This window comes from Dicentrarchus labrax, unplaced genomic scaffold (genome assembly GCF_905237075.1).
Source record: "Dicentrarchus labrax unplaced genomic scaffold, dlabrax2021, whole genome shotgun sequence".
NCBI lineage: Eukaryota > Metazoa > Chordata > Actinopteri > Moronidae > Dicentrarchus > Dicentrarchus labrax.
Genome location: NW_026136722.1, coordinates 21,110,533 through 21,138,455, shown reverse-complemented (window position 1 = coordinate 21,138,455; position 27,923 = coordinate 21,110,533). Strand labels below are relative to the sequence as shown.

The 27,923-nt window shown below is 40.6% G+C and overlaps 2 protein-coding genes and 1 long non-coding RNA gene across 7 annotated transcripts in view; 2 read left to right on the top strand and 1 right to left on the bottom strand.

The window, feature by feature from the left end:
- Positions 1-893: 893 nt before the first annotated feature.
- Positions 894-9,051, bottom strand: prmt1 (protein arginine methyltransferase 1). Of its 2 annotated transcripts, none has more exons than XM_051387000.1 (10): positions 8,913-9,051; positions 7,355-7,450; positions 7,071-7,226; positions 5,964-6,027; positions 4,966-5,108; positions 4,439-4,526; positions 4,146-4,261; positions 3,860-4,010; positions 2,967-3,088; positions 894-2,594 (listed from the first exon to the last, which is right to left on the bottom strand). In XM_051387000.1, exons 1-10 carry the CDS (start codon positions 8,937-8,939, stop codon positions 2,511-2,513), a joined length of 1,047 nt encoding a protein of 348 aa, XP_051242960.1. In that variant the 5' UTR covers positions 8,940-9,051; the 3' UTR covers positions 894-2,510. The 2 variants fall into 2 exon arrangements, with proteins under 2 accessions (XP_051242960.1, XP_051242961.1); XM_051387001.1 differs by having other exon boundaries at positions 7,355-7,441; positions 8,913-9,009.
- Positions 9,052-14,390: 5,339 nt separating this feature from the next.
- Positions 14,391-27,923, top strand: part of ap2a1 (adaptor related protein complex 2 subunit alpha 1) — a 35,812-nt gene continuing 22,279 nt past the window's right edge. For 2 of the 4 annotated variants that reach the window (XM_051386847.1, XM_051386848.1), the window contains exons 1-2: positions 14,392-15,207; positions 23,324-23,535. In XM_051386847.1, coding sequence (XP_051242807.1) covers positions 15,141-15,207; positions 23,324-23,535 — 279 coding nt within the window. In that variant the 5' untranslated portion in view covers positions 14,392-15,140. Of the gene's footprint in view, positions 15,208-23,323; positions 23,536-27,923 lie in introns of all 4 variants that reach the window. The other 2 variants (XM_051386849.1, XM_051386851.1) reach the window with 2 other exon arrangements.
- Positions 15,217-21,692, top strand: LOC127355847 (uncharacterized). Its single transcript, XR_007881871.1, has 2 exons — positions 15,217-16,058; positions 21,150-21,692. It is a non-coding gene; the product is annotated as an uncharacterized LOC127355847 (long non-coding RNA).

The following is a 27,923-nucleotide window of genomic DNA, read 5'->3' as shown; positions in this document are numbered from 1 at the left end:
TCCAACCCAAAGTGTCTTTATAGCTTTTTTTGGCTCTGACTGGTTGTTTTTGTCCGGGTGCAGTGGATTTTGCCAATGCTATTAGGGAAGTAACAACGAGCCAGAGGAACCTGATTTTTTCAGATTATCTGTCTCATGTACTACAGTCAGGATAAAATAGGCACAGGAACCATTTCTACTGGCAGAATGTGTTTATATTGTTTGTCCATTAGATGCACCTGTTTTAATTGTTATTGTTAACTCATTATTGAATAACCAAGAATATGATTGTGGTGTGTTTTGAACATTGGAAAATAATTATACGGTTCAGGGAAAATTAAAATGATGTAACTCATATCAAACCTGACTCAGAAATTATTAATGTGAATGGAAATTACAATAAATTAGGTAAAGTGTTTCTTGCTGACTACACTAAAATTGAACATTAAACAGCCCTGACTGCGATCAACTGCAGCACTTAACTGATATCCAATAAAGGGTCATTTCGGTCGGTAAAAGACTTCTGTCAAGGCTGCTCCAGTGTATCCTCGCTCATAGCTCCTCAGAGATCGATCCTCGATCCATTCATAGGGATGTACCCTATGATTATTATATTCAGGTGATCATACACCAATGAAAACATACCTATGAACATTACATTTTATTTCCAACAATGGAGCCTCCTAAATGTTACAATTGACCTTTAAATAATGACACATTATGCAAATAGGCGATGTCTCAGCACATATGTATTAATTTGCATATAAGTGGAAACCAAGTTTTGGTAATTAAGTTAAAGACCAAGGAATTTAATCAACATTTTTGAATGTTCTTAGTTTTTTCCAGATGAAATGAAAATTGAAAAACCCACCTACACACACCTCAGATCGCCAAGAAGACAATGCCAAGTCAAGTCACATTTACAGTTTATTAGTTTTATTTAAAAAAAAACAAAAAAAAAAAAAAAAGCAGCCAACAAAAAAACAAATACAAAAGAGAAAAATCAAGTGTCAGAGCTGTTTCTGCAGAGTGCCAACACTGTTCAGATTTATTCAAGCAACCTCAGACACACGTACACATTGTATGAAGGCTCCAGGACACCTGACAGCTGTGGAACCAGCTGGAACCAGGCCTCAAGCTCTGGTCCCATCAGTCCATCTTTTTTCTTCAGGTCCAGCAGTAATTAACACTAAATATGCTCATGTGTGTGAATGGTTAAACCCCAAATAAGAGGATAGTTTGTGCATTTCAAATGCTGCAACCCAGCTATCACACCAGCCCAGTAAGAGACAGTTGCCAGTTTACAGCAGCTCACTTCTGGTTATGGTTGGGATCAACTTAAAGGATGTGCTGCTTGCATGTATGCAGCATCTAATGCATAGTGTCCCAGATCCATACTACATACTGATATCAAGAAGGTTTGTAGTATGTTGTGAGTTCACACCACAAAATTAAGTTGATTCGACAAACGGTATTCAGCCCAAATTGTTATTTTTGAAAGTGCCGTTGGTTCTGGTTGGTATTCTCCCACAAAGCAAACGGATGAGCAGCTCAGAGCTAAAAGACAATTATTTTGTGGGTGGTAGTGAGACAGCTCAACGATCTTGGAAAAAACCAAACATCAAGTATTACACATTTACGAAGTTTAATTGGCAGTAGCTTTCCCAGGTTCTAGTTTGTATGTTGATCATTTCTATACTACGTACTAAAACAGCAGACTATGATGAGTATGCAGTACATCTTGTGAAGAATGAGTATGTAGTATGGCACTGGGACACTGGTATCAGTTACTGCAGCCATCTCATTTTACTAATTCTACTTGGTAACTCAACCCCCAAGATACTGCTGTTGTAACTTCACAGATCATGACCTGTTGTGCCTAAGTCTATATAAACCTACAGGTTAACTTCCTTGAAACTGGAGCACCACATTCACACCAACACAACCATTTTTTGGTTATTTTTGGTCTGAACATGGTGCGTTTGGTGGACAGCTTTCATGACAGTTACATATAGTTTCTATTAACTGGTACACAAGTGTAGGACGCAGGATTTCTTGAGTATACAGAAATCCAAAGACCCACATACCTACAGCTTCAACATAATCTAAAATAAGGAGAGACCAGTAGCTGGGTCATGTAATGACCATACACAGGGCCAGTGATGGAACAGTAATACTATGCAGACATGTCAATAGGGCCGTTGATGTTTATATGGATTTCGCACATGCATAGGACAAAAATCCAAAAGCAAAACCCAAGGAGATGTTGGACACAAACACCAGGCACATGTCAAACACGTTTTGTTGAGTGACTGTCACAATGAATCACCACGCCAATGCACTTTGAGCCCAAGAATGTGAAAACCTTTTAAATACTGTTAACATTCCAACAAGAAAATTACAAAAGAAAAAACAAAATAGTCTTAAAATGTTGCTGCGGGGGAGCATTAAACTATTGTACAGACTCCCGGTCAAACAGTATAATCTGTCCTCTACTAAAGACACAAACTAAGACAGGGAGGGAGAGACACCTAACGCATCCTGTACTCTGACGTCTTCGACATCTCACACAGCTGACCCTTGAAGTCGATGTCTACGGTGAAGTCCAGGTCTCTCTGCAAACCAACAGCCACAGGTCAGACAATGTGTACACAGCAACCAGAGGTAGTGATGAAGACACAAATACCATACCATCCAAATACCAAGTCCTGCCCAGTCAAAAATCTGTTTTTATTTGTTCCTATAGCGTGGTTTTTGAATAATGCATGTCCAGAGTTACACACCAGAAGGATGTTTTCACATTCAACTGCTAAAAGTTTCTGTGCTCAATGAAAAGCTGATTTTAGGGAGCTGGGCCTACAAGCATGATTTGTGACATCACAAAATCCAGTGCACAGACTGCATCTTAATACATGTCTGGAGGGGATCTTTAAAAATCCAAGCACAAGTAGGAGAGGACTTGTTTGGAACACTGCAGCTCTACTTACGTTGTTCTTGACGTTTGGCTTCATGCTGATGGTGCCGAAGATCTCCTCACCGGTTTTGACAGTCAGGTAATCGTCCAGGTAGAAGACCGTCTGCTTCCAGTGGGTGTAGGGAGACTCTGGGCCTGATACGAGGAAAGTAAAGTGTGTGAACACAGCCTGCTGCTGCTAAAACAATTGAGGTGTTAGGTCGAACCAATTCAAAGTCTGAAGCAAACCACCATCATAGACATTAAGGGCTAGAAAACAAAAAGTTTGTGTTAATGTACAGTGTTTTCACTGAGTTTGTGGGTGCAGTCAGTGTTAATTTAACGCCTGATTTACTGAGACATTCACCTATTGCTGCAGTCAGCTCCTAAATAGCCATCACTCACTCTTTGAGTGAAGGACAGCTCATCCCCACAGGTCAATGGTTTAGCTAAAGGATTATGGACAACGCCAGTCATAATCATACATCAGCCCACACAGGTATAAGTACAATAATATACTGAATTACTGTAGCTCTGGTGTGTAGCGCCCCACACAGTTCTGTAGCCTCAGCCTATTAACCTGTGAGTAAAGTTTGTTTGTGTTTACGGTCATACAGAAGATGAACATGGAAGCAGTTGTATGTCACATACAATCCAGACAATGCTTCAAATATTGATGCTGCAAAGAAGCTACAAATTCTGAAACGAGTATGCTTCACACAGACAGTGAAGTTGACTTTTGACCATTTTACTGTATTAGACATTTGCGTGAAATTTTGTCATTAGCGTATAAATTATTGAGTTATGGCTACGTTTTTAAGTGCCATACCTGGCAGCTACTACTAACAATAGAGTTTCAACAAAATACACGCCAAGGTTTATGAGTAAAGACATCAGGTGTATTTGTGCATGTGAAAGCAGACTGACTTGTGGAGAAGCCGGTCCTCTTGTGACAGCGAGTGAACTCGATGTTGAAGTAGGTGACCAGAGCGTGGATGTAGTCGTTCCGCTTCACCTGCAGGCAGAATGGTGAGGTGAAGGACAGGTCCTCGAGCTTCACTGTGTAGATGTCCACCTCCTAAAACAAACACATCCACAAGATGGTGTCAGACCAAATGTGTTCAATTTCCCAATGTCTTACAGCAAACAACCAGAGTCAATGCCCCTGTAGCAACAGAGATACACCAGATTAACTAGTTCTTGATCCACCCACCTTGATGAGACATGCACTGCTGACCAGCTGCTTGGGGTCCACCACATCAACCAGGGGTTCCTTAATTGCCACCTCCTTGATGCATGACATATCAAAACCATACACGTTCTCCCACCCTGCAGAGGCACAAACATAGTTTCAGTTCACTAAAGAGTCCGATAGTAATTCTACTGATAAGTGCACCCATTCGGAAAAAAAATGCTCGTCCACAACACATAGCTGTAGCAACACACTACAGACTCAGGAAACAGATAGAGATAGGCATAGGTTGGGTCAGGTGAAAGACTACTCACAGTGAATTTTGTAGTCCTTGTACTGCCTGTCTTCGATGGCAGTGACATAAAGGGTTGCCCTGTCTGGAAAAATTAGTCCATCTGGTTTCTGTCAGTGTGAAATAAAGACAGAAAACTGACCTTTAGACATACATGTGTGATGACAGACCATCTAGCCTGTCCAACAGCAACAACCAAAAGTATTAGATATGACTATCTGGATTTAAAAAAAAACAAAAAAAAAAGCATTAGTAAGAAACATTCTATTAATGATTAAACTTTCCCTAACAGCAAACTGAAGCTTAAGGTAAAACTTTGTAGAAAACGTATTCAACATTCAGTTGTTAAAAATATGTTTATGCTTTAGATTCTGGATTTTGGATGAATTCAGTAACTACCTGTATGTTTCTTTCCAAACTGCAACAAGAAGTGTTTTGAATTTGATTCACATCACTGACTCCACAAATGAAATATTTCAGCCTAGTTTCACATTCAAGTGAATGGCCATAACAATATTAAATTGTAAAATTGCTACTGTTTTGACATACCAGCCATTTGTCCCTGGCATAAATGACTGTGTTGAGCATGGACTCATAGAAGAGGCAGTAGCCCATCCACTCAGATATGATGATGTCTACTCCCTCCACAGGCAGCTCCACCTCTTCCACCTTCCCCTTGATGATGGTAACAACTGGAGACAGAAGAGCAAACAGAAGGTAGTTAAAAATTCTGAAATAACCTATTCTCTTTCAAAAACCATCTATCACAACACAGAAATTAGTGAAAAGATGAACAGAGACCGCTGCCGTGCAGTCACTTTTTATGTCGGCAGTAGCACTGGGTTGTCCTTCATCCTCCACCACATCAAACCTTTTCACCACCAGACACACATCACAATTATTGGGCTCCAGACTTTGTAGCAATACAGCCTACCAATGCTAAAGCCAGCTACAGGGCTCCAGAGTGCGACCAAAATTTTTAAGAGAGCGACCAATAATTTTTCTAGGTCACACTGGTGCACCTGACACTGCCCAGGTGAAAACAGTTTATTTCGCAAGCACATCATCTCTGTTCTCCTGTGATCGAACTCACACCCTCATGGTAGGATCATATCGTGTTCTAAACCAATAAGAGACAGAGCTCTTTGCCTCTGATTGGCTGTGGTCCTGTTCACCGTGCTAAGTTGTGTGTGTTTAAAAATTGTCGAGCCCCTGTCCTTCAGCGACAGCATCAGACTCGTAAGGCGCACCAGTGCAACCAATGCAAAAAGTTAGTCTGGAGCCCTGCAGCTAGACAACATAGTCATGCATGTGAGATCATAGAGAGGATACTAGACAATAGCTAATCAATATGCACCACCAACAGACAGGAGGGTCTACATCTGGTTATTGATAGGGATGTTCCTGGCGACTAATTTCGCCATCGATTAATTGGACATTTAAATTCAGACCGGTCAACTAGTGTACACAAATTCTATGCACAGAGTCTTGCGTGACGAGGAAACAAAAAATTGCAAACCCCACACACTCCGATTCTATTTACTCACCATCATCCAGCTTATTGGCCTTGACAATTTTCACAGCGTAGTCCGAGATGCTGCTGCACTCTATCTATTAAGACAAAGCCAAAGAACAACATTTGAAATCATGCATTGCCTACTTATGCTGCTACCATGGATTAAGAAATGCAGTCAATCTGTGAACCAGCCAACTATTTATCCAGAATTCAGATTATTTAAACCAGTCAAACTGAAAGTCAGTGCAGCTGAAATTACTATGACAACTAAAGGGCGGCATCCAAGGCACTACAGATGCACTACACATCTAAAATGAAATTAAGTATTTTAAATTTCATTAAAGTATGCAGTGGAGCACTAAATTTAGGCTTCTATAGGAGATCTTCGCTTATTTGTCAAAATGTTTAGCCACACCAGGCTTGTGAAGGAGACCTGCATCTATTTGGGAAACTGCTTTTATTGGAAGTTTTACAGTAGTAGTAGAGGTGGGCGATATATATCGTTTGCGATAATATCGTCATTGTTGTTTTGACGATGTGCAAATTTCCATTTCAGTATTTAAATTACTTTGACAAAAACAATGAACGCCCGCGGAAACTCCTCACATCCATTAATCACGGTGCAGCAGCGCTCTCTACAGCATGGCAGGATTCAGTCACACAACTAGTGGGCCTACGTGATCACAAGACGTGATCACGTGACCTCTGCTAGCATCCTCCTTGCAACAGTTTGCAGCGCGTTGTGATGGTGAGAGAAAATGCAAACACCTCCGGTCCCTGAAGCTACCGGTACTTCAGATGATTTAGTGCCGGCGTGGGTCCTTGGGCTTCAGCGTTCAGAGCGCTGCGCCTCAGCGGTAAAAGATGTCGCGGAGACGGTTTATTTTTTAGCGCAGCGCTCAGAGTGCTTCAAGTTGAAATCTGTTCAACTTTTAACACCGCTGGGCGCTCGGAAAATGAGTTTGAGCTCTCTCAGCGCTGTAAACGCATTTGGTGGACACAAGTCCAGCTCAGACAATTCTAATCACATTTTAAAGGATATCGACTGATTATCGTTATCGCCAAAATCCCAAAAATATTGAGATTTTTTTTGGCCCAATCCCACCCCTAAGTAGTAGTTATACAGCCTAACACGTACCCCTATAACCTTCTTGGCTCCAGCTTTGGCAGCGAACATGCAGAGGATGCCCGTCCCGCTGCCCACGTCCAGCACAACCTTGTCCTTAAACAAATGCTTGTTGTGGAACATGGAATTGCGGTAGGTCAGAGTGCGAACTTCATCTTTGAGCATCTCCTACGGTGGAAGTAAAAAGAGACCAACAGAGGGGTTAAGATCTTGTGGCACAAAGATAAAACTTGAAACTACAGTTAGATCATTTGAATATGAAAGTGCAGCAGTTTGTTCAGTTTAAAAGAAATTACCTCATGGATGCCAAAGTGGGCGTATGAGTCAAAGTAGTAATCCTTTGAAGTCATATCCTCAGCTGCAGGCTTGGCTGAGCTCTCCCCCTGAGAAACCTCAACAAAAGACACACACGGTTACAACCTGTAATGTACCTGAGCACATTTAGGATTTTTCTGTTTGTAGTTTAGTAGTAATTTGTAGAGTAAAGACTTGTATCCTCAACTTAGGATATAAAAAAAAAAAAACCTTAACCCCATACACAGACATGGCTTGAGGTTTTCCAATGGATAATGAGTGTAAGATATAGTGGCATCTATCACACTAGAAGGATGTTTTCACATTAATCTGCTCCTGCGCTCATTGAAAATCTGATTATTTTAAGGGGCGGGGTCTACAAGCATGATTGTGTGACATCACAAATAGTTTATAGTCAATGCTGGTCCAGTATGCAACTTCTACTGGTGTGGTGTAAAAACTTAAAGCCACTGAATGGGGAATGGACTTTACAGTAAAAGTAGGAGGCATTTTGTGTCCAGCAGGAAAACGTTCCCAAAATTTGCATATTCAAAGATTGGGGAATTTTAATGATAAAAAAAGGAACAGATGCCGCTTAAGATTTTTAACATGAATGTTATACTTTGTGAGTGAATATGAAACACATTATTATTATTCCAAGTAGACCATTTGTAAGTCTTAATACATTTTTGGAGGGGATCTGTAAACTCTGAGTGAATAGGAAAAGCCTCCCCGGCAGTACAAAAGATGGGAGCACATGGTTGATAGTACTAGTGGATGTCTTGGCCTTACTGGAGACTAGCGGCGCACACACACACACACACACACACCTCCTAGAGTAAACTTAGATAGCCAACATAATTGCCAGGCCTTACACTCGGTAGACACAACTGATGTTAACGGTTAACTGCGTTCCCTACAAGCTACGCTAACTGACTAATTAGTCGGCCAACAAGAAATCACAACGCAACAAAGTCGGTAAATTCCCTGTTGATACCGCTGTTAAACAAAGACATCGATGGGGGAAGATATTGGCACAAATGTTGCACCAGTTTAAAACAAGCTAACGCTGGAACTGAATAAAAACCTGTGTGTGTGCGTGGTGGGGGGGGGGAGATGAGGCAGCATCCATGCCTGAAGTGGCTAGCTAGCTCGGAAGCTAACACGTTAGTCCCCATGCGGTCCCAAAGGCTCGTCAGACACAGCCCCGGCCGGCTGTCGCACCAACTAAAGCATCGTTGTGCAGTCGCTTAAATGATCAGCTTAGGCCATCAAGTTACATAACCACGTAAATACCCACCGAGTCAAGTGTTTAAATCGAATCTTCAGTCTGCCCGATATACGACGATAAATGAATGAGCGCCAATGGCAGATGCATCACACAAGTAACGTTAGCTAAGTTAAAATGGATGCATCACTACGTACTCAATAAAAACAAAAACAAATGTCAAGATCGTAGAAGAATTTACAACAGATTTTCTGGAATAATGAAAACATTCATGTTTCGTTTACAAAGACAAATTAAGAGTTTTTTTTGTATTTCCTATTGTAAGACCTTACCTCCATCCTCTCTGCTGGCGCCGCCATTTCGATCTCCTGCCCTGCCGAGTGAGCTTGGAAGACTCTTCCCTGACCCCGCCCACGACCGCCGTCTTTTATTTCTGATTGGAACGTAATTTAGACCCCGCCCATATTTGTATTCTGAAAGGCAGAATTTTGGCATCGAACTACGAAAAACAAACATTTACTTTCCTCGACATCGCGAACAAAACACTGAATGTATATAAAAGACAGAAATAAGCACATTTTGGTGATATAAATCATAATGCATCGCATCTCACAGTGACTCTCTAAGGACTGCTGCTGCATTCAGGTGTCCATGGACAATCCAGTTACTCTCTGCTTAATAGTCGCGTACAATTCATTGAAAGTATAAGCACAATATATGTAAGGTAGTAGCCTAAATACTCCACAGGGTGACACTGTTGCGCCCTCTATTCCTCTGTGAATACAGCTAATGTTGATGTTTGTCCCTTACGCGACACCGTAGTCGGGTTATTCATGCCGTGCGTGACGCCATTTTGGTTAAATGTTTTTGTCCTGTAAGGTAGCAGTGTTAGTGGCGGCCTGCATCCTTTTAAAATATCTTAACTAAAATCACCCATCTAGTCATTATGTTCATCTGTTAATTTACATGTTAGTTTACATTTCGGTGTGGGTTTGAGAAGCTAACACTTGTATTTTGTCTGAAAACTTTGGCTGTAATGTTGGCTAGCTTGCTGTGCGTGAGTAGAGCACCTGTTCAGTGGAAATATTGCAGGATGAAGCATTATTAGGGACCGAGCACTGACCAGTGCATGGCCCTATTGTAATGCAAGGAATTCTTATTATTATTTTTCTGCCCCTTCGACCGCATATTTGGCCGAAAAGTCAGGGAAAATTGCATGTGCATCATGATAAAAGAAGCAGAAAAGTCTCAAGGACCCATACCCCAAACCCAACAGGAAGTTGGCCATTTTGGATTTTGTGGCAATTTTTGGTGATTTGCACACGTTGTATTTGAACTAACTCCTCCTAGGAAGTTTATTGGAGCGACTTCAGATTTGGACACAGCCATCTAAATACCATTAAAAGTTGTGCTATTCACGTTATTCCATCCAACATCGTGGATGTGGCGTGGCGTCCCGTGGCATCCAATTTCAAACCTTCGCCATGAAAGAGGGATTCGTCATAACTCCTGCGTACATGATCCGACTGCAACAAAACTTCACGTTTGATAAGAGTCCCGCCCTGAACACGTCTATGTGATAATATTCAGTAATAGTGAGAGCGTCACCTAGTGGCAACAGGAAGTATTACGTTTTATACTTTCATGTTCTACTCCTAGCAGGATGATCAGATCCAGCTGAAATTTACTTAGAAAATGCAAAACACATTGTTGATGATATGTGTTGACTGTGGTGAGGGGGCGTGTCTTTGGCGTGGCGGGAAAATTTGATGTACCGCCACAAAACACGAATTTGCTATAACTTGAGTGTACATTGTCCAATCGGCTCCAAACTTCACTTGTCTGATAAGAGTCCCGCCCTGAACATGCCTATGTGATAATATTCAGTAATAGTGAGAGCGCCACCTAGTGGAGAAGGGAAATATATATTTTTTATTTTATATATATCTCCCAGCAGAATGCCCAGATCCAGCTGAAATTCTTTCAGCAGTCCCTTTGGACGATGACAAAGACATGTCATGAATCTTAACATTTTTTGTCGAACCTTGTTGCCATGGCGACGTGGCGAAAATCAGCTTTTCTGTTAACATTTGAACACCTTTTGGGGGTCTAAACATGCCCAAACATTCATGAAATTTTGCACAAAATTCAGTCGTGGCAAACGCTAAGGTATTGTCTGGGCGTGGCATAATGGATTAGCCACGTCCCCCCAGAATCAGCCCCCAAGACACGTAAGACCGACATGTCTGAAAATTGGTAGGCATGTGTATCATGATGGGACAAGTAAAAAAGCCTCTTGGACCCATAACCCGTTTTTTTGCGTTGTATTTTAACGAACTCCTCCGAGGGAATTTATCGGATCAACTTCAAATATAATCAGCGCAATCTAAAGACATTCATGATTAAAAGTTGTGGTGTTTACGACATGCCGTTGAACAGTGTGCCCGTGGCGTTTCGACCATTCACCATAAACAGATAGAACTCAACTCTAGTGTACAATGTCCAATCTCCACTAAACTTCACATATTCTGTAACAGTCCCACCCTGAACACAGCCTCATAACTTCAGTGTACATTATCTGATCTCAATGAAACTTCACACGTTTGATAAGAGTCCTGCCCTGAACACGTCTACATGATAATATTCAGATATAGTGAGAGCGCCACCTACTGGCAACAGGAAGCGCTGCATGGCGATTTTGATCTGAAGTACGTGATATTTTCATGTTGTGGGCCGCATGTGTTACGCTGGCACGAGACACGGCCGCAGCACACCCCAACAACACGTGATGCGGCCGCAGCACACCCCGACACGCATCGGGTGCAGCTTTAATTCTTTCAGTTTGCTGTTTTAAATCATTTATTTTTATGAAGTCATATGTTTATAGAGTGCCTTATTTAATTTACACTTCCTGTAATTTATCATTTTCAGTTGTAGAGTATTATCTTGACACAATATATTTGTTTATTTGCAATAGAATATAGTTTTTAAGAAAAACCATAAAGCATGTTTTCATTCATTGTCCTGTAAGGGTGACGGAGCCAGCAGCCAGTGTAGAGGACCAGAGGTGAAAGCTGTCAATGTGTGCCAATAAAGTGTCTCCAGGTCTCAGCCACAATCCAGAACTCCTGTCTCCGGTGCTTCTCTTCTCTCCCCAGGCAAACACCCTATCACAACCATAAACACGCAGAGTCTCTGGGTGTGTAGGGAGGCTGCAGCACATCCAGTGGGTTACATATACAAGCAAACTACAAACTAAACATCATAGTCCAGTAAGTAGCCCCACCGTATTTGATAGTTTTCTACTAACAGGAAATTAGATTAGATTAGATATTCCTTTATTTGCCCCACAATGGGGAATATTATGTACAATATCAGACATCAAACTGTGTACTATCTTTGGACAAAAATGTTGGACTATCTGGCAATTAAACTCTAAATTAACATCCAAATATTACCTTTAAATTAAATACTTATTGTTTGTTTTCTGAGATCTTTTTGTTGTTGTATGTTATACATGTAATGTAAATCAGAATCAGGTTTATTGCCAAGTAAGTTTTCACATATGAGGAACACATTGGTGCATAAGAATCACAATCAAGCTAGAAAAATAAAAATAAAGATACAAAATAGAGACAGTAAAAAGGAGGAGCCACTATATACGAATATAAAGAGTGAGAGAATATGTACAAAATTACCAGATACTTACTAAATAAGTAAAGAGCTGTACAGAAATGTTCAAGATAAAAATAAAACCCAACAGAAGTGTGTTAATATAATGCATATTTACAGGGTGGGTCATTGTCAGTGGGAGTCTCGGGCCTTGTTGATGAGACCAGCTGCAGATGGAAAGAAACTGTTCCTGTGGCGGGAAGTTTTGGTCTTGATAGACCACAGAGGGGAGTCTTTTTTTCAAAGAGTCTGTGTCCGGGGTGGTAGCGGTCAGCCACAATCTTACCTGTACGCCTCAGGGTCCTAGAGGCATACAGGTCCTGGAGGGATGGCAAATTGCAGCTAGTCACCTTTTCAGCAGTGCGAATGATACGCTGCAGTCTGCCCTCTTCCTTGGCAGTGGCTTACCAGATGGTGATGACGGAGGTGAGGATGGACTCATGGATGGCAGTGTGAATAGTGTGGCAGGCTGAACATCCTAAGCTGCCGCAGGAAGTACATCCTCTATTGTGCTTTCTTGGTGAAGGGGAGCTGAACATCAGAGCTCCTTGAGATCCTGGGTTATAATGGCACCCTGCAAGCCAAAGGACTCCACAGAGTCAACTGGGGAGTCACACAGGATGATGGGCCAGGTGGGGCTGGGTTCTTCCTGAAGTCCACAACCATCTCCACTGTCTTTAGAGCGTTGAGCTCCACGTTGTTCTGGCTGCACCAGGTCATCAGATGGTCAATCTCCCACCTGTAGGCGGACTCATCTCCATCAGAGGTGAGCCCAATGAGGGTGGTGTCATCCGCAAACTGTAGACTGACTGTTGTACAGCTGTTGGTGTACAGGGAGAAGAGCAAAGGAGAAAGAATGAGGCCTTTGGGGGATCCGGTGCTGATGGTCCCGGAGTCAGAGAAATTTTTCCCCAGCTTCACATGCTGCTTCCTATCAGACAGGAAGTCTGTGAACCACCTGCAGGGGGAGTCAGGTACATTGAGCAGGGCAAGCTTGTCCTGTAGCAGAGCTGGGATGATGGTGCTGAAAGCAGAGCTGAAGTCCACAAACAATTCAATTAAATGTTATTTGCGCGCGAGAGAGAGAGTTCCAAGAGAGAAAGCTGCATGAAAAATGTGCTCCTGAATTCATCTAAACATGGACCTAAACAGTGGGACATTTTGCAAAAAAAACATCGAATTTTCTTCAAAAAGGTAAATACTTTATCAGCAAAACAGAAGAAAGAAAATACCATCTTTGTATATATTTTTTTTAAATGAAAACAACCAGCTGACTGTCAAACGCTAGCTGGCAACTGTGTATCAACTGCTGTAAGCTACCACCTGCCACAGTGTAGAACATTTCTAAGGAGGAACCAGACTAAACAAGATAACAGAAGAGGTGTTTTATGAAGATAAGGAGGAGAAGAAAAGAACAAACCAAAAATCATAACATTAATAACTGTCTTTAAAGGCTAAAAAAGCTAGCAACAGTAAAGAATTAACAAAGTGGTCACCATGGAAACAGCCAAGCAGAGAACAGAGAGCAGGGAGGTTAAATACCCTGCTCTCTGTAAGAGTGCAGCAGCCAGGGAGAAGTTTAAGGAAAAGACACTTCAGGAGAACAAAGAAGTCTTGTTCACGGACTATGCACTACACAAAGAAGGGAGGAAGAAGAACAACCTCATATTCTTCAATGAAAATGAAAAATAGCCTCTTGGCTAACTCCGCTGCATTTACACCAATGTTTTGTTATAAATATAAATATAACGTATAAATGTGCACTGTCCCTGCTAAATTAAACCAATAAATAAATAAACAAATGATGCTGCTGTCTTAACCAGGACTCCCTTGGGTAAGAGCTTTGGAATCCCAATGGGACAACTAAATTAGGCTTTTTGTGTTGATTTCGTTTTTGTGGAATTTGACCATATTTGACACCAAACTGGGGTGGCAAGGCCAATGCTACCTCTGTACTCGCCCCTGCTGCTTACGCCGTGCTTAATCGTTTGCCTTAAAAAATAAAGGTTTCTAGGACTGAGACAGCAAGTGAATTTGGGCTGATATTGTAGCAGTACAGTGCCACTGCAAGCTGAACCAATCAACGCCGGAAAATACATTCGGACGAAGGAAAAGAGCGTACGCGTGCACGGGTACGTCGCGCGGTCACGCTGTTGGTTCTTCTGTCACGAGCCTTATCCAAGCCGCGGAGTGGAGGCTGGAGAATTAGAACGGACATCAATAATACAGGACATCTTATTTACCAAATTTAGTGCGCGATAAAGAGAACAGGGCTGTAATTTCATATCGCTACGTGGCAATTAAAACTCTCTACTAAGTTATTCCGGTCAACCGGTGATGTATTCCAGTATTTGAATGATATTGCTAGCCAGCTAGCTAGCTAGCTGTTAAGCTAGCTTTACGGTGCGTGACTCGAAGTAACTCAACGTTATATTCTCGGACGTTATTTTCATTAGCACACCTGGACGCATTCATCATAGAAACATCCTAATAGTGGATGTTTTTTACAGAAGTACCTTTACTGTAGGTGTTATGCGTGTAGGTCATAATCATAGCTAGATAAGGATTGAATGAAATAACGTTAGCTTGTTATAGCCAGCGGAAACGAGCCAGTTAACAGGGATAACGTTAACTTATCCTGCTGCTGGTTGATCCACCGCCATTCAGCTAATCTAGTAAATGCTATCGGAGCTAGCCACCCAAAAGCACACAGTGAGATTGTTAGGTAACAGTCAGTTATAAAGTTCTAGTGAACGACTGGAACTGCGAAGTAGCTAGCTACAACCAAACGTCAAGTTGGCCATCTTCCACTTTAGTCCAGTGTAAAAAGCTGACCGACGTCAGTTCGTTTTTACGGATAAGGCCGGAGTGAGGACAAACCTGCAAAAATGCCGGCTGTGTCGAAAGGAGATGGAATGCGCGGATTAGCTGTTTTCATCTCGGACATTAGAAACTGTAAGTTCAATTTTCTTCATTGTACTTGTTAATTTGTGTAACGTTAATTTGACGCCATTGGCATCAGTTGACATTACTCGAACTGTTGCTGCTTGTACCCTTTACGTGCTGTAGTGGAATGACGTGGGGGCACCAAAGCAGCGGTAGGGTGTCACTATATAACTACTAGTTAACTACTCAGTAATGGCACAGTTAATACTCAGATGTAGCCTGCAGCACGACCGTTTTTCCAGTACTCAGTGCAACAGAAGCAAGGGTCTGCAGAGAGGCCTTTTGTTTTTGAGTGTTGGCTGTGGCTTTGGTCAAACAGACCATAAACATCTGTACAATATTAGGAATTCAGATGTTTGAACCAGTAGTTATTTTAAGATGACAGTACACAGCTCCATACGTTTGATTGTAAGGAGCAGGGCTGTACGATATGTTATTATTTTGACAGGTATTGTGATTGCGATATGATTCATGATTTGTGATTTTGTTGTTGAATCATAAATTAAGTTTTCCTTAAAAAAAACTATTAAAATCATGATGATGAGAAATGTTTTGGTGTCTGTACCTAACAAACATGTTCTCTTAAATCTGAAGAACAAAATTTGTAGGCCAGGACATCTCTGCACCACTACAGTACTTCATTATATAGCTGTTTGTAACACATTTTTACCTTAATAGAAAACATTCAGCTACTCCGTTTTGCATATTGCACCTGGCCATGTTGTAATTTTGATAATATTTCGACTAATTGTGCAGCCCCAGTAAGGATGAGGACATCATTTTATCTGCTTAACAGGAGAACCTGAGCCTCTTTAGAGACTGGACAAGCACAGCCCAGTGGCCAAGATTAAATAAATAAGGTATTGTGAAATAAATAACAGTTGATGATAAGATACTTTTGCATACATTTTCAATATTGTATAACTATTCCCTATTAATATTGATATTTCTGTGTGATTTAATTAAAGCTAGTAAACTAAACGATTTACATTACATGCATAATGCTCAATTGAGGGATTGCAACTACTGAAATTGACATGATTCAATCAACTGATCTCTTAACTGAGAAGATTCTCCCCTCTGTATGATGTACATAAAATCTATTGAGGCATATGTCATTTAATATACACCATTATATATATATATAAAATATATATATATATATATACACACCGTTAATGCTTATATGAAAAACAATATTCAAATAATGGCAGGCGGCGTGGCCAGCACAAACAAAGGCTAGTCGCTACACAGTTAATGGAAATATTATTGAAATTGCAATATGGCCAAGTGCAATATCAAAATTGCAGAATTGCAATTTTTTAATAAACGTATAATCTGTGAAAAAACAGAATTAAAGTTAAGTGCTGTAGTTCTAAAAACGATGTCTAGCCTACAAATCTTGTTCTCCAGATGTGACACAATGTGTTTGTTGGGTACAGACCCCTAATGTAATAATCATCATGTTTTGAACAGCCGATTCGCACGAAATGTTTCACCTAGCACCTGGGGACCGCCCTGGCAAAAAGAGTAATTTGAACATTTTTGAAATTTCAAAAAATAAGAACGCTATAAAATTCTAACTTCCTGTAGATTTTTCGTCAAAAAAGGAAGTGGACCATTTCTCCACATTGCTATGTCCGATTGACATCAAACGTGGGTCCTTAGTTCACCATGTCTTCCTTAGGCATCGTGCACAATTTCAGGCCATCGCCTCTAGGTGGCGCTCTTTAAAATTAAGAAGTTTATATCTCCATAATGGCACGTGTGATTGAAATGAAACTTGGTACGATGCTTGCCCATGGCTCCCTGAGGCTCTCTAAAAAATGTGTCAACAATCCGCCACTAGGTGGCGCTCTGGTGGCATGGTAAATCACTGTGCGGAGACCGTAATAGTTATGAATATGAAATTCACAGGGCACGTGTAGAGTGGTGCCTGAAGCTCACATACCAAAAATCGTGTTTGTTGTGTTTGTAGCGCCCCCTACAGGATAATAAAACAGCAGCCCCGGCGCCACGTTTCACCGATATGTACAAAACTCGGTAGGCACGTGTAACATGCCGGGATGTACAAAAAAGCCTCTTGGACCCATACCCCAAACCCCACAGGAAGTCGGCCATTTTGATTTTCACTTTCGGCGAACTTTTCGCGTTGTATTTGAACAAACTCGTCCTAGGGAATTTATCGGATCTGCTTCAAAATTGGTCAGTACAGTAAAAAAATGGTGCTGATTAAAAGTTGTGCTATTTGTGCATGTACGTTGAAGGGCGTGTCCGTGGCGTGCCCTCAAAGTTGGCCATAGTGACTTCCGTGCGCATTTTCTGTGAATTTTTCGCTTTGTATTTGGACGAACTCCTCCAAGGGAATTTATCGGATCTACGTGAAAATTGGTCAGTACAGTCAAAAAATGGTGCTGATTAAAAGTTGTGCTATTTGTGCATGTACATTAAAGGGCGTGTCCGTGGCGTGCCGTCAAAGTCAGCCATTTAGATTTTTTTGGTCATTTTCTGTGATTTTTCGCGTTGTATTTGAACGAACTCTTCCTAGGGAATTTATTGGATCTGCTTCAAAATTGGTCCGTACAGTCAAAAAATACTGCTGATTAAAAGTTGTGCTATTTGTCACTGTACGTTAAAGGGTGTGTCCGTGTCCGTGTCCGTTCCCTCAAAGTTGGCCAGGTTATATCGAATGTCAAACTGTGATGCTATTTCCGGCATTTAAGGGCTTCTGTTTTAACTAACTCCTCCTACAGATTTTATCAGATTGACTTCAAATTCGATCACTTCAATCTACACACAATGGTTATCAAAAGCTGTGCTATTTGTGACTGTATGTTTAACCGTGTGCCAGTGACGACGTGTCGAATTCCACCGATTGGCCATCAAACAGATGGTACTCATATCTTCAGTGTACAGTCCCACCCTGAACACGTCCTCATAACTTCAGCGTACATGATCCAATCTCAATGAAACTTCACATGTTTGATAAGAGCCCCACCCTGAACACGTCTACATGACAATATTCAGACATAGTGATAGCGCCACCTTCTGGCAATAGGACGTAAGCGCTGCGTGGCGATTTTGAGCTGAGTAACACGAAATGACTGTGCCAGTGATGACTTGTCGAATTCAGCCGATTCGCCATAAAACAGCACTCATAACTTCAGTGTGCAATGTCCAATCTCCAATAAACTTCATATATTCTGTAACAGTCTCGCCCTGAACACGTCCTCATAGCTTCAGCGTACGTGGTCCAATCTCGATGAAACTTCTCGTGTTTGATAACAGTCTCGCCTTGAACATGTCTACATGACAACATTCAGACATAGTGACAGCACCACCTACCGGCAACAGGAAGTAAGCGCTGCGTGGCAATTTTGAGCTGATTTACGCGAGATTTTCATGTTGTGGTCCGCACGTGTTACGACGGCACGTGACGCGGCCGCAGCACGCCCCGACTTGTTTTTAGTTTGTATTTACTGAGAAACTGGAAGTTTCTCACAAAGGCCTTTCTCTTTATATAAGAAAGGAGCAATGTTCCATAATTGAATAATTTTAATGATATCGTTACTGAATAGATTTATGGAAAATCTATTGAGAAAATGTTGATGGTTAAAATAAGCAGCCAGGAATGTCTGTGAACAGAATTTGCAGTATTGCCCACACTGATATAATACACAGAGAAAGGGTTAGATGCCAAAGTGTAATGGTATGGCCAAATCTCTCGCAGTTAATAGGAGACTAAGCTTATCAAATCCAGGTTCCAACCTGGAATCGGATCCAAAATGGAACTGGCTATTTGGACCAAACATCTGCTTATTTATCTATACACAGTTTCTACTGTAGCTACCACAATAATACCACCAACAATGACAACAGCGTTTGTAGAATAATGCACCCAGTAATTATTTAACACAGCATCAATTTAGCAAAGTTTGTTGTGTTATTTAGTTGTTATGGAAATACAAACTAGTACTTTGACCTTCAAGGGCTGGTTAGTTGTTGGTTATTACAGTGTTTGAGAATGTTGTTTGGTGTGAGCAGTTTTGGAGTGAGACTGGCTATTATATACTGGAAAATTAAGTGAGTATTTGATATTTTACAGTGATCCCTTAAAGCTGTCAGGCCTGAGAAAAATCAGAGAGACAAGTATCAGTTTATAAGCTAGTAGTTATCTTTCTTAAAACGTATATGATTAACGTTCAATGGAGTGTCCATCTCCCTCCCTCCTGAATATTACCACTACCACAGTTTTCCTTTTCACTGAAAAAGAATCTATTAAAATCCTGGTGATGTGACATTTGTTGAGGTCTGTACCATGCAAAAATATTTTTTTACATCTGGAGAACATGAGTTATCTGCAGAACTACAGTACTACATTATAATGCTGTTTTGTCACACATTTTACCTTAATCAAAAAATTGCTGCTTTTGCAACGTGGATATTGCACTTTTCTTAATATTTCAATTAATTATGTAGTCCAAGCTGAAAATGTCAGTGCTATGACAACATTAAGGCAAAATGATTTATTCGAACTCAATAGTGTTCATAAAATGCACTGAAAGTGCTTTATTGTCAACATGGAGGCTTGCTGTTCACTCCAGATAAATCACCAGACTTGTCACTGAGTGTGAACCGAACACACTTTCTGGCAAATAAAGCTACATTTCCAAGGTTTGAAACTTAAAAGTAAAATCAATGTCCATTTCTCTACATCATATTCACATAGCGCTCTATGCTTCTGTCCTCCTGTAGTTTTTGGCATGCTGGTTGTATCAGTAACTGAAAAAAAGTGCTCAACCATGTTCTTTAAGTCTGCTGTTAAGGTTTTTCAGACGTGCAGCTGTGTAGCTTTTAAGCAGTTTGAGTGACATTGGATCTTTGTGTCACAATCCAAATCTGCCTATTGCACCACACAGAGCCAAGCATAGCCCCGTCATTAATTAAGATGATATTGAAGAGACTTTGATAAAGCAACATAAACTCCTGCACAGGTGTAGCATGAATGCCAGCTATTTACACATCTTCCTCAGTACATTGCTGTTGTACCGGTGAGCTAGTCTCTTCAGATGGAGGTCAGAACCAGCTCTTGCCATCTGCTGTGGAGCAGAATGTGACAAGCGTTCACCTGCCTGTGTTGGTCTTACCGACTCACTGGATAGAAGCACAGTGCACAGTGTTTCCTCTAGGATTTTCGGTTTTTGGCCGAAATACTTTTATCACCAAAACAACACGGCCGAAACGGAAAGTTGTGATGACGCAAACAAAAACCGTCTGTTGCGGACGTTTTTGAAAAGGCAAGAAAGTTTTCCAGTGATGGTGCCAAGGCAAAGGGCATTACACAAAAAATTATGGAATTCATTGCCTTTGATGATCAGCCATTCTCTGTCGTAGAGGATATGGGATTTCGTAGGCTGATTATTATTCTCTTTTATTCATTCATTCATTCATTCATCATTAAGTTAAAGTTAAACATTTTATTTTGAATTTTATTTTATATTGTGCACTGTTGTAATGTCAGTGCTAAATAAATATTTTCATACTTTTGTATTTGATTTATTCTTTGAATTACAATGCCTTGATGTTAGTGATGTTAGTACACAGTCATAGCCATAAATGCAATGGTACTAATAATTGGCATAATAATTTCTTTCGGTTTTCGGCCTTGGTTTCCTCATTTTCGGTTTCGGCCAAGAATTTTCATTTCGGTGCATCCCTAATGACATTTAGGCTTTATACACAAACATTTCTTAACATTGTTTAATGATTGCAATGGAAATACAAATTACAGGCATGTTGAGTGTAATGTCACTGCTGTAACTATTGGTCTGCAAGTGGTTATTAGTGGAAGTTAGTATTGTGAAACAGCTGAGATGCTCCTCCACGGGCTACCTGTCCAACAACAGATCCAATTTAAAGTCCTCCTCACTCACAAAACCCTCCACAATCAGGCCCCCTTGTACCTAGCAGACCTGCTCCATTGCCACACTCCTTCCTGAAGCCTCTGCTCTTCTACGCCAACCTACCGTCTCCACCACTGAGGGCCCTGCATCTTACCTGGGGCGACAGAGCCTTCTCCATAGCTGCCCCCTCCCTCTGGAACTCTCTCCCCAAACAAATCTGAGACTGTACTGATCCATCCAACTTCAAATCACTGATCAACTCTTCAGAACTGATTTTAATGATTAATTCATTGTTGAGTGTTGTAGATATAGCTATATTTTTTTAGTGTGTTGTTTCGATTACCCTTTTCTTTTCCTGTTTCCTGTTGGTCGAGGCAGACGACCACCCACCTAGAGCCGAAGGATCTGTCCTAGGTTTCTGTCTCTTAACAGGCAGTTTTTCCTTGCCCCCGTTGCCAAGTGCTTGCTCATGGTGGTACTGTTGGGTCTCTGTAAATGTTATAAGGAGTTCGGTCTAGACCTGCTCTATTTCAAAAGTGTCCTGAGATAAGTTCTGTTGGCGCTATACAAATAAAATTGAATTGAATTATGTGAAGTGTCTTTGAGTTTCTTGAAAAGCGCTCTATAAATAAAATGCATTATTATTATTAGGGTCCGAGCCAGTATCAACTGGAAGGTCCCTATTGTTTTTGAAATGTTTATTATAATTATTATTTCTAGGCCTCTTTCAGTGCATTTTTCACCCCCTGAACGTATAATCCGGACTCATTTTATTTGGCAAAGTTGTCAGGCCTGGTGTAATCTTGGATATTTTTCACGTCGCTTTCAGGTTGGCCACTAGGAAGGCCACTAGGTGGAGCTACTTTTAGGCAAAGTTCAATAGGCTAATAACTCCCGCATCGTTTGTCTCACATTCAAAAACCTTATATCCACGCGTTCGGTGAATGGAGCTGCATCTCCCTATATAGGCCATGCCTAGATTTTTTTTCCGCTAGAGCGCGAAATGTCCAAAAACTAAGTTTGCGTGTTCCTCCTACGCGCTTTGTCCAATTCGCACTACATTTTTCACGTAGTATCTGGAGATCGTCCTGGCAAAAAAAGTAATTTAAAGAATTTTTATATTTCAAAAAATAAGCACGTTATAAAATTAGCACTTCCTGTTGATTTTTCCTCAAAAAAGGAAGTGGGGCATTTCTCCACATTGGTATGTCCGATTGGCACCAACCTTGGGTCAATAGTTCCTCGTGTCTTCATTATGCATCGTGCACAATTTTAGGCCATCGCCACAAGGTGGCGCTCTTTAAAATGAAGAAGTTTATATCTCCACATCAGTACGTGTGATTAAAACGAAACTTGGTACGATGATTGGACAGTACAGCCAAAAAATGTTGCTGATTGAACGCCGTGCTATTTGTGACTGTGTGTTGAAGGGCGTGTCCGTGGAATGCCGTCAAAGTTGGCCAGCTTGAATCGAATGTCAAGCTGTGATGCCATTTCCGGCATTTTAGGGCTTCAATTTTAACTAACTCCTCCTACAGATTTTATTGGATTGACTTCAAATTCCATCACTGCAATCTAGACACATTGGTGATCAAAAGTTAATCAAATATTTACTGTGCGTCAAACAGCGTGTCCGTGGCGTGGCGCTGAATTTCCATGTTTCTCAGTGAAGAATCTCGCTATGAAAGTGTAAGTCTTTTGCACAGTGTCTGAAACGTGTGACAACGTAGAGCGGTCTCCCTCAGTTTCCAACGATGAAGGCTTGGGTGGGGGTGGCGTGGCGCCCGAGTTGCGTGGAGTGCGAGGTCCCGCCCAATGCTGCTTGCAGCTTCAATTATTATTATGCTTTAATCAATTATTCTTTATAGTGGAAGTAGGGCTGGCCAATTTATCACAATAAATTGTTTAATTTCAGTCGTTATAGATAATTATTGATAATTTCAGGATATTTTTTTAATAAAGACCCGATGGAAAAAAAAGTGGAATTCATTCATTCATTCATTCACAGTTCAACGAAATAGAATTCTACATGCCCAAGGTCAATTTTTACTTGACCCTATAAAATTTTTCTTATTTATTAGCAGTTAATAACATCAAATACATTTATCAAAGAGGGTCTCACCCTGAGCAGCAGCAGAGGGTGCCCTTTAAGTCTTTTTATAACCAGGTCCATCATGTCCATATTGTGAACGCTGACACTGTACTACTTCCTTTCCCGCCAGGTAAGAGCAAGGAAGCCGAAATCAAACGGATCAATAAGGAGCTGGCCAACATTCGCTCCAAGTTTAAAGGGGACAAGGCTCTGGATGGCTACAGCAAGAAAAAGTATGTCTGCAAGCTGCTCTTCATCTTCCTGCTCGGCCATGACATTGACTTTGGACACATGGAGGCAGTCAACCTGCTGAGTTCCAACAAGTACACAGAGAAACAGATCGTAAGTCTTCTATTGGTTGTGTGTGTGTGTGTGTGTGTGTGTGTGTGTGTTTACAGCATTGATTAAGTTTTGTAGGGCTGTACCTGAAACAGATTTTCCCAAGGAGACTCTGAGTTGCCAGAATTTTATTTTTTTTCATTTTTTAGAAATACTTAGAATTAATTACATTGCATTTATGACAAATCCAGTGCAGCAGCCCCACTTGGGCTGCAACTAACAAATATTTTCGGAATATAATCTATTATTTTCTTGATTCATTGATTAGTTCTTTGGCCCATACAATGTCAGAAAGTGGTGAAAGAATTTCCTAAAGCCCAAGGTGATGTCCTCAAATGTCTTGCTTTGTCCAAAACCGAAAGATATTCAGTTTACTGTCATAGAGGACTAAAGAAACCAGAAAATACTCATATTTGAGAAGCAAAAATCAGAGAATTTTGAACTTTTTTTCCTTTATTAAAAAATTACTTAAGGCAATTAAAACATATTTCCACACTGAAAAAAATTGTGTGTTTCTTGGTCAAAGTTTGATGTTAAATTCTAGAGCACCACACAGCGTCTCTCCTGATTGGCTGCCGACAGTGCTGTCAGCCAATGAATCAGTCAAAGAGTAAGAGACTGTCACACTGTTATCCTGTGTTGTTTTGTGTACGGTGTTGGAGCTAAAAACAAAAAAGTGCAGTTAATCAAATCTACATTTTGGCATGTTACACGTGCCTACCGAGTTTCATACATATCGGTGAAACGTGGCGCCAGGGCTGCTTTTTTAAAATCCTGTAGGGGGTGCTACAAACACGACAAACACGATTTTTGGTATGTGAGCTACAGGCACCAGTCTACATGTGCCCTGTGAATTTTATATTCATAACTATTACGGTCTCCGCACAGTGATGTACCCTGCCACCAGAGCGCCACCTAGTGGCGGATTGTTGACATATTTATTATTGAGCCTCAGGGAGCCATGGGCAAGCACCGTACGAAAGTTTAATTTTAATCACACGCGCCGATGCAGAGATATAAACTTCTTCATTTTAAAGAGCGCCACCTTGTGGCGATGGCCTGAAATTGTGCACAATGCCTAAGGAAGACATGGGGAACTATAGACCCCAGCTTGGTGTCAATTGGACATACCAATGTTGAGAAATGGTCCACTTCCTTTTTTGACGAAAAATTTACAGGAAGTGCTAATTTTATATTATTTTTTGAAATATAAAAATTCTTTAAATTACTTTTTCTGCTAGGACGGTCCCCAGGTGGTACGTGAAAAATGTAGTGCAAATTGGACAAAGCGTGTAGGAGGAACACCAAAAAGTAGTTTATGGACATTTCGCGCTCTAGAGGAAAAAAAATCTAGGCGTGGCCTATATAGGGAGATGCAGCTCCATTCACCGAACGCGTGGATATAAGGTTTTTGAATGTGAGACAAACGATGCGGGAGTTATTAGCCTATTGAACTTTGCCTAAAAGTAGCTCCACCTAGTGGCCTTCCTAGTGGCCAACCTGAAAGCGACGCGAAAAATATCCAAGATTACACCTGGCCTGACAACTTTGCCAAATAAAATGAGTCCGGATTATACGTTCAGGGGGTCAAAAATGCAGTGAAAGAGGCCTAGAAATAATAATAATAATAATAATAAACATTTCAATTTTTTTTTTTTGCTCTAGCAAAAGAAAATTATAGGCGGGGCTTATATGGGGAGATTCAGCTCCATTCACCAAACGCGTGGATATAAGGTTTTTGAATGTGCGACAAATTATGCATAAGTTATTATCCTAAACGTATTTTTTATGATAGTAGCGCCACCTAGTGGCCAACCCGAAAGCGACACATAGAATATTAAATTTTTCGCCAGGACTGACAACTTTGCCAAATAAAATTGCCTTTTCGTATATGTTCAGGGGGGCAAAAACGCAGTCGAAGGCGCTAAAAATAATAAGAAACATAGCAAATACAATAGGGACCTCCAGCGGTTGCTGGCTCGGTCCCTATTAAAGTTTTTTTTACCAATGCCAAATTGGCAATATTGCAAATTTGATCAGTATCATTATGGGGCATTTACCTAAAAGAGACCAATGCTTAAAGCCAAGTAAATCATGCAAACAATGATATCCTTTTCATTGTCTAAAAGGGCTGTACAATCTGACCATGCAGTTCTTTTCCTAATTCGGTACTTGACAGGTTTATTCAAAGAGCTTATCAACCCTATTCCAAAATGAGCTGATCGTATAGAAGTTGAGCATAGCTCTATTGAACCATACCAGATCCAAGGTTGATGGCTGTTGGTGTTGACAGAACTAGAGATCAATGACCTGTGTGTCATTACCAACACATGGGGCCAGAATCCCAGAATCGCAGACCCTCAAAGTATCATACTAGGTATGAGTTAGTAGTTAGTATTGTTTTTTTTTTTTAAGAGAATTTGTGTTATTTCTTGTGCTTGTATTTGTAGGATTTTCTCTCAGGCACGAAATGTTTTAATAAGTGATCCAGATCTGTTGTACAAGGCATGTGCAGATGGTCTGCACAGGGGAAAAGCATTCGTTTGACTTAACTGTAATTTCTTACTGCTTTGGAATGAATTTCTAGTTAAAATATGATGCCAAAATGAATGTGCCTCTTTGAATGCCATTTGAGAGGTGGATGCAGTTTAATACATTAAAAGTCAAAGCAGAACCAATTCCACAGCCACTGCAACTGTTTCCTGATTCTCTATGGTGGACCGTTTTCTCAGGAACAGGAAATGTTGAATAAGCAGAATAATGTTGAGTCAAGATCTCTATTTCTTTTTAAGTTTTGAGGGTTGACTGCTTTACTACAAAAACCAGCAGAGCTACCCCTCAGACCAGTTCCTTTAGTGTCTGTCTTGAATTTGGACACCACTAAGAACAGAGGAGCTAATATGTAATTTGGCCTCAGGGTAGCCACTATGAACTAGATGTATGGATGCCAGTGAGAGCTTTTTAAAAGTTTGAACCTAGTTGTATAACTGACCCAGTAAAAACTCAACAATGCTCATTTTAAGACGTGCAGTACATGAGATAATAAGCAGGACTGGCACTGGCAGATGCTAAGGTCCTGCTATCTGTCACTTCACATGTTCCACAGAGCTCAACGATTAAAATGCAGTCTCTGTCTGTTGGTGATCAATTGGCCTAATATTGCAATTACAATTTAATTGCTTTTAATTGCCATTTCAGTAGTTAATACTAAGTTAATAATCAGTAATATCTCCAGGCCTGTATTGGATGTGTAGGTTTAAATTATAGGCTTATTGGCATGTATGTAGCTAGGCATCTGTCCATACACACACAAATTGCCACGCACATTTGTAGATCTCTGCCATGGCAGAACTGTAGCAAAGGTCAAGTGTAAAAAGACAGCCGATTGAGAGGCCAGCCTGAGTTGTAATTGATGACTGTCTGTATTTCCCGCTCTACAGCAAATACATTTCCGTCATTAATGCGTATGTCTGCATGTACAGACACGTCTGCACATTACAAATCTCAATATGCTTGCAAATCTGAATTTGATTGGAAATACGTACACACAGACTCTGAATACAACTTAAGCCTACCTAACTAAACAAGCGTTTGTGGTGCCCCTCGTGGTGACCACAAGCGTCCTGGGTTCAAGTCTAGCTATGGTGCATCTGTCTCCTCCATGTCCTTTCATTTATCTACTGTCTGAAGATAGGCGACAGGAAGAAAAACCCTGCAACAGCAGTCTAATCCAACTGCTCTGTCATAAATTGTTCTAATGTTCAGTTTTTTGTTGAATCTGTTTTAGAGAGGTGTTGATTCAACTTTATGGTCACTATAGAGGCTGTAGTTTCTGCTGCTGTTGAATTGTATTATATTATACTTAAAGGAGTTTATAATATTTTAGTCTTAAATATTTGAAAGAACTGTTGGCATAACAGCATACAAGCAGTCTTGTAGGAACAGTGTAATAACTGAATTAAAGGTTGTAATGCCAAAGCTCTGACTTGACAGATGAGTTGGCTAAAATGTTCAGAATCATACCTTAAAGTGTACCCCATTAATATCACTGTGGGTAAATCTTATATTGGAAACACGTTTCAGTATAGGAAAGTAAAGTTCAACAGCAGCACAAAATACATTTAACAAAATTAGCATTTTGAGTCAACACCTCTGTAAAGCAGTTTCAACAAGGACTGAATATTAAACCCTTTATGAAGATAGAATTTACCACAGGACAATACACCCTCATTTGAGATTACATTAGTTATAATTAGGCGGACATAATAAACTGGATTCTGATTGTGAACAGGTATTTCTATAATGAATAATAGGACATAGCACACCCACTATTCTATGGTGTTTGAATGCCACCATAATGTTTTTCAAATCTCATTTGTGGCCTCTTTTCA

What these genes read in the sequence shown, in the direction of transcription:
- prmt1 (XM_051387000.1), bottom strand. Translation starts at nt 8,939, where the DNA reads ATGGCGGCGCCAGCAGAGAGGATGGAG. An exon ending in GAGCCAAGAAGGTTATAGGG is followed by an intron (nt 6,028 to 7,070) that starts GTACGTGTTAGG and finishes TTGTCTTAATAG; the next exon opens with ATAGAGTGCAGCAGCATCTC. An exon ending in CAAGGACTACAAAATTCACT is followed by an intron (nt 4,262 to 4,438) that starts GTGAGTAGTCTT and finishes GTGCCTCTGCAG; the next exon opens with GGTGGGAGAACGTGTATGGT.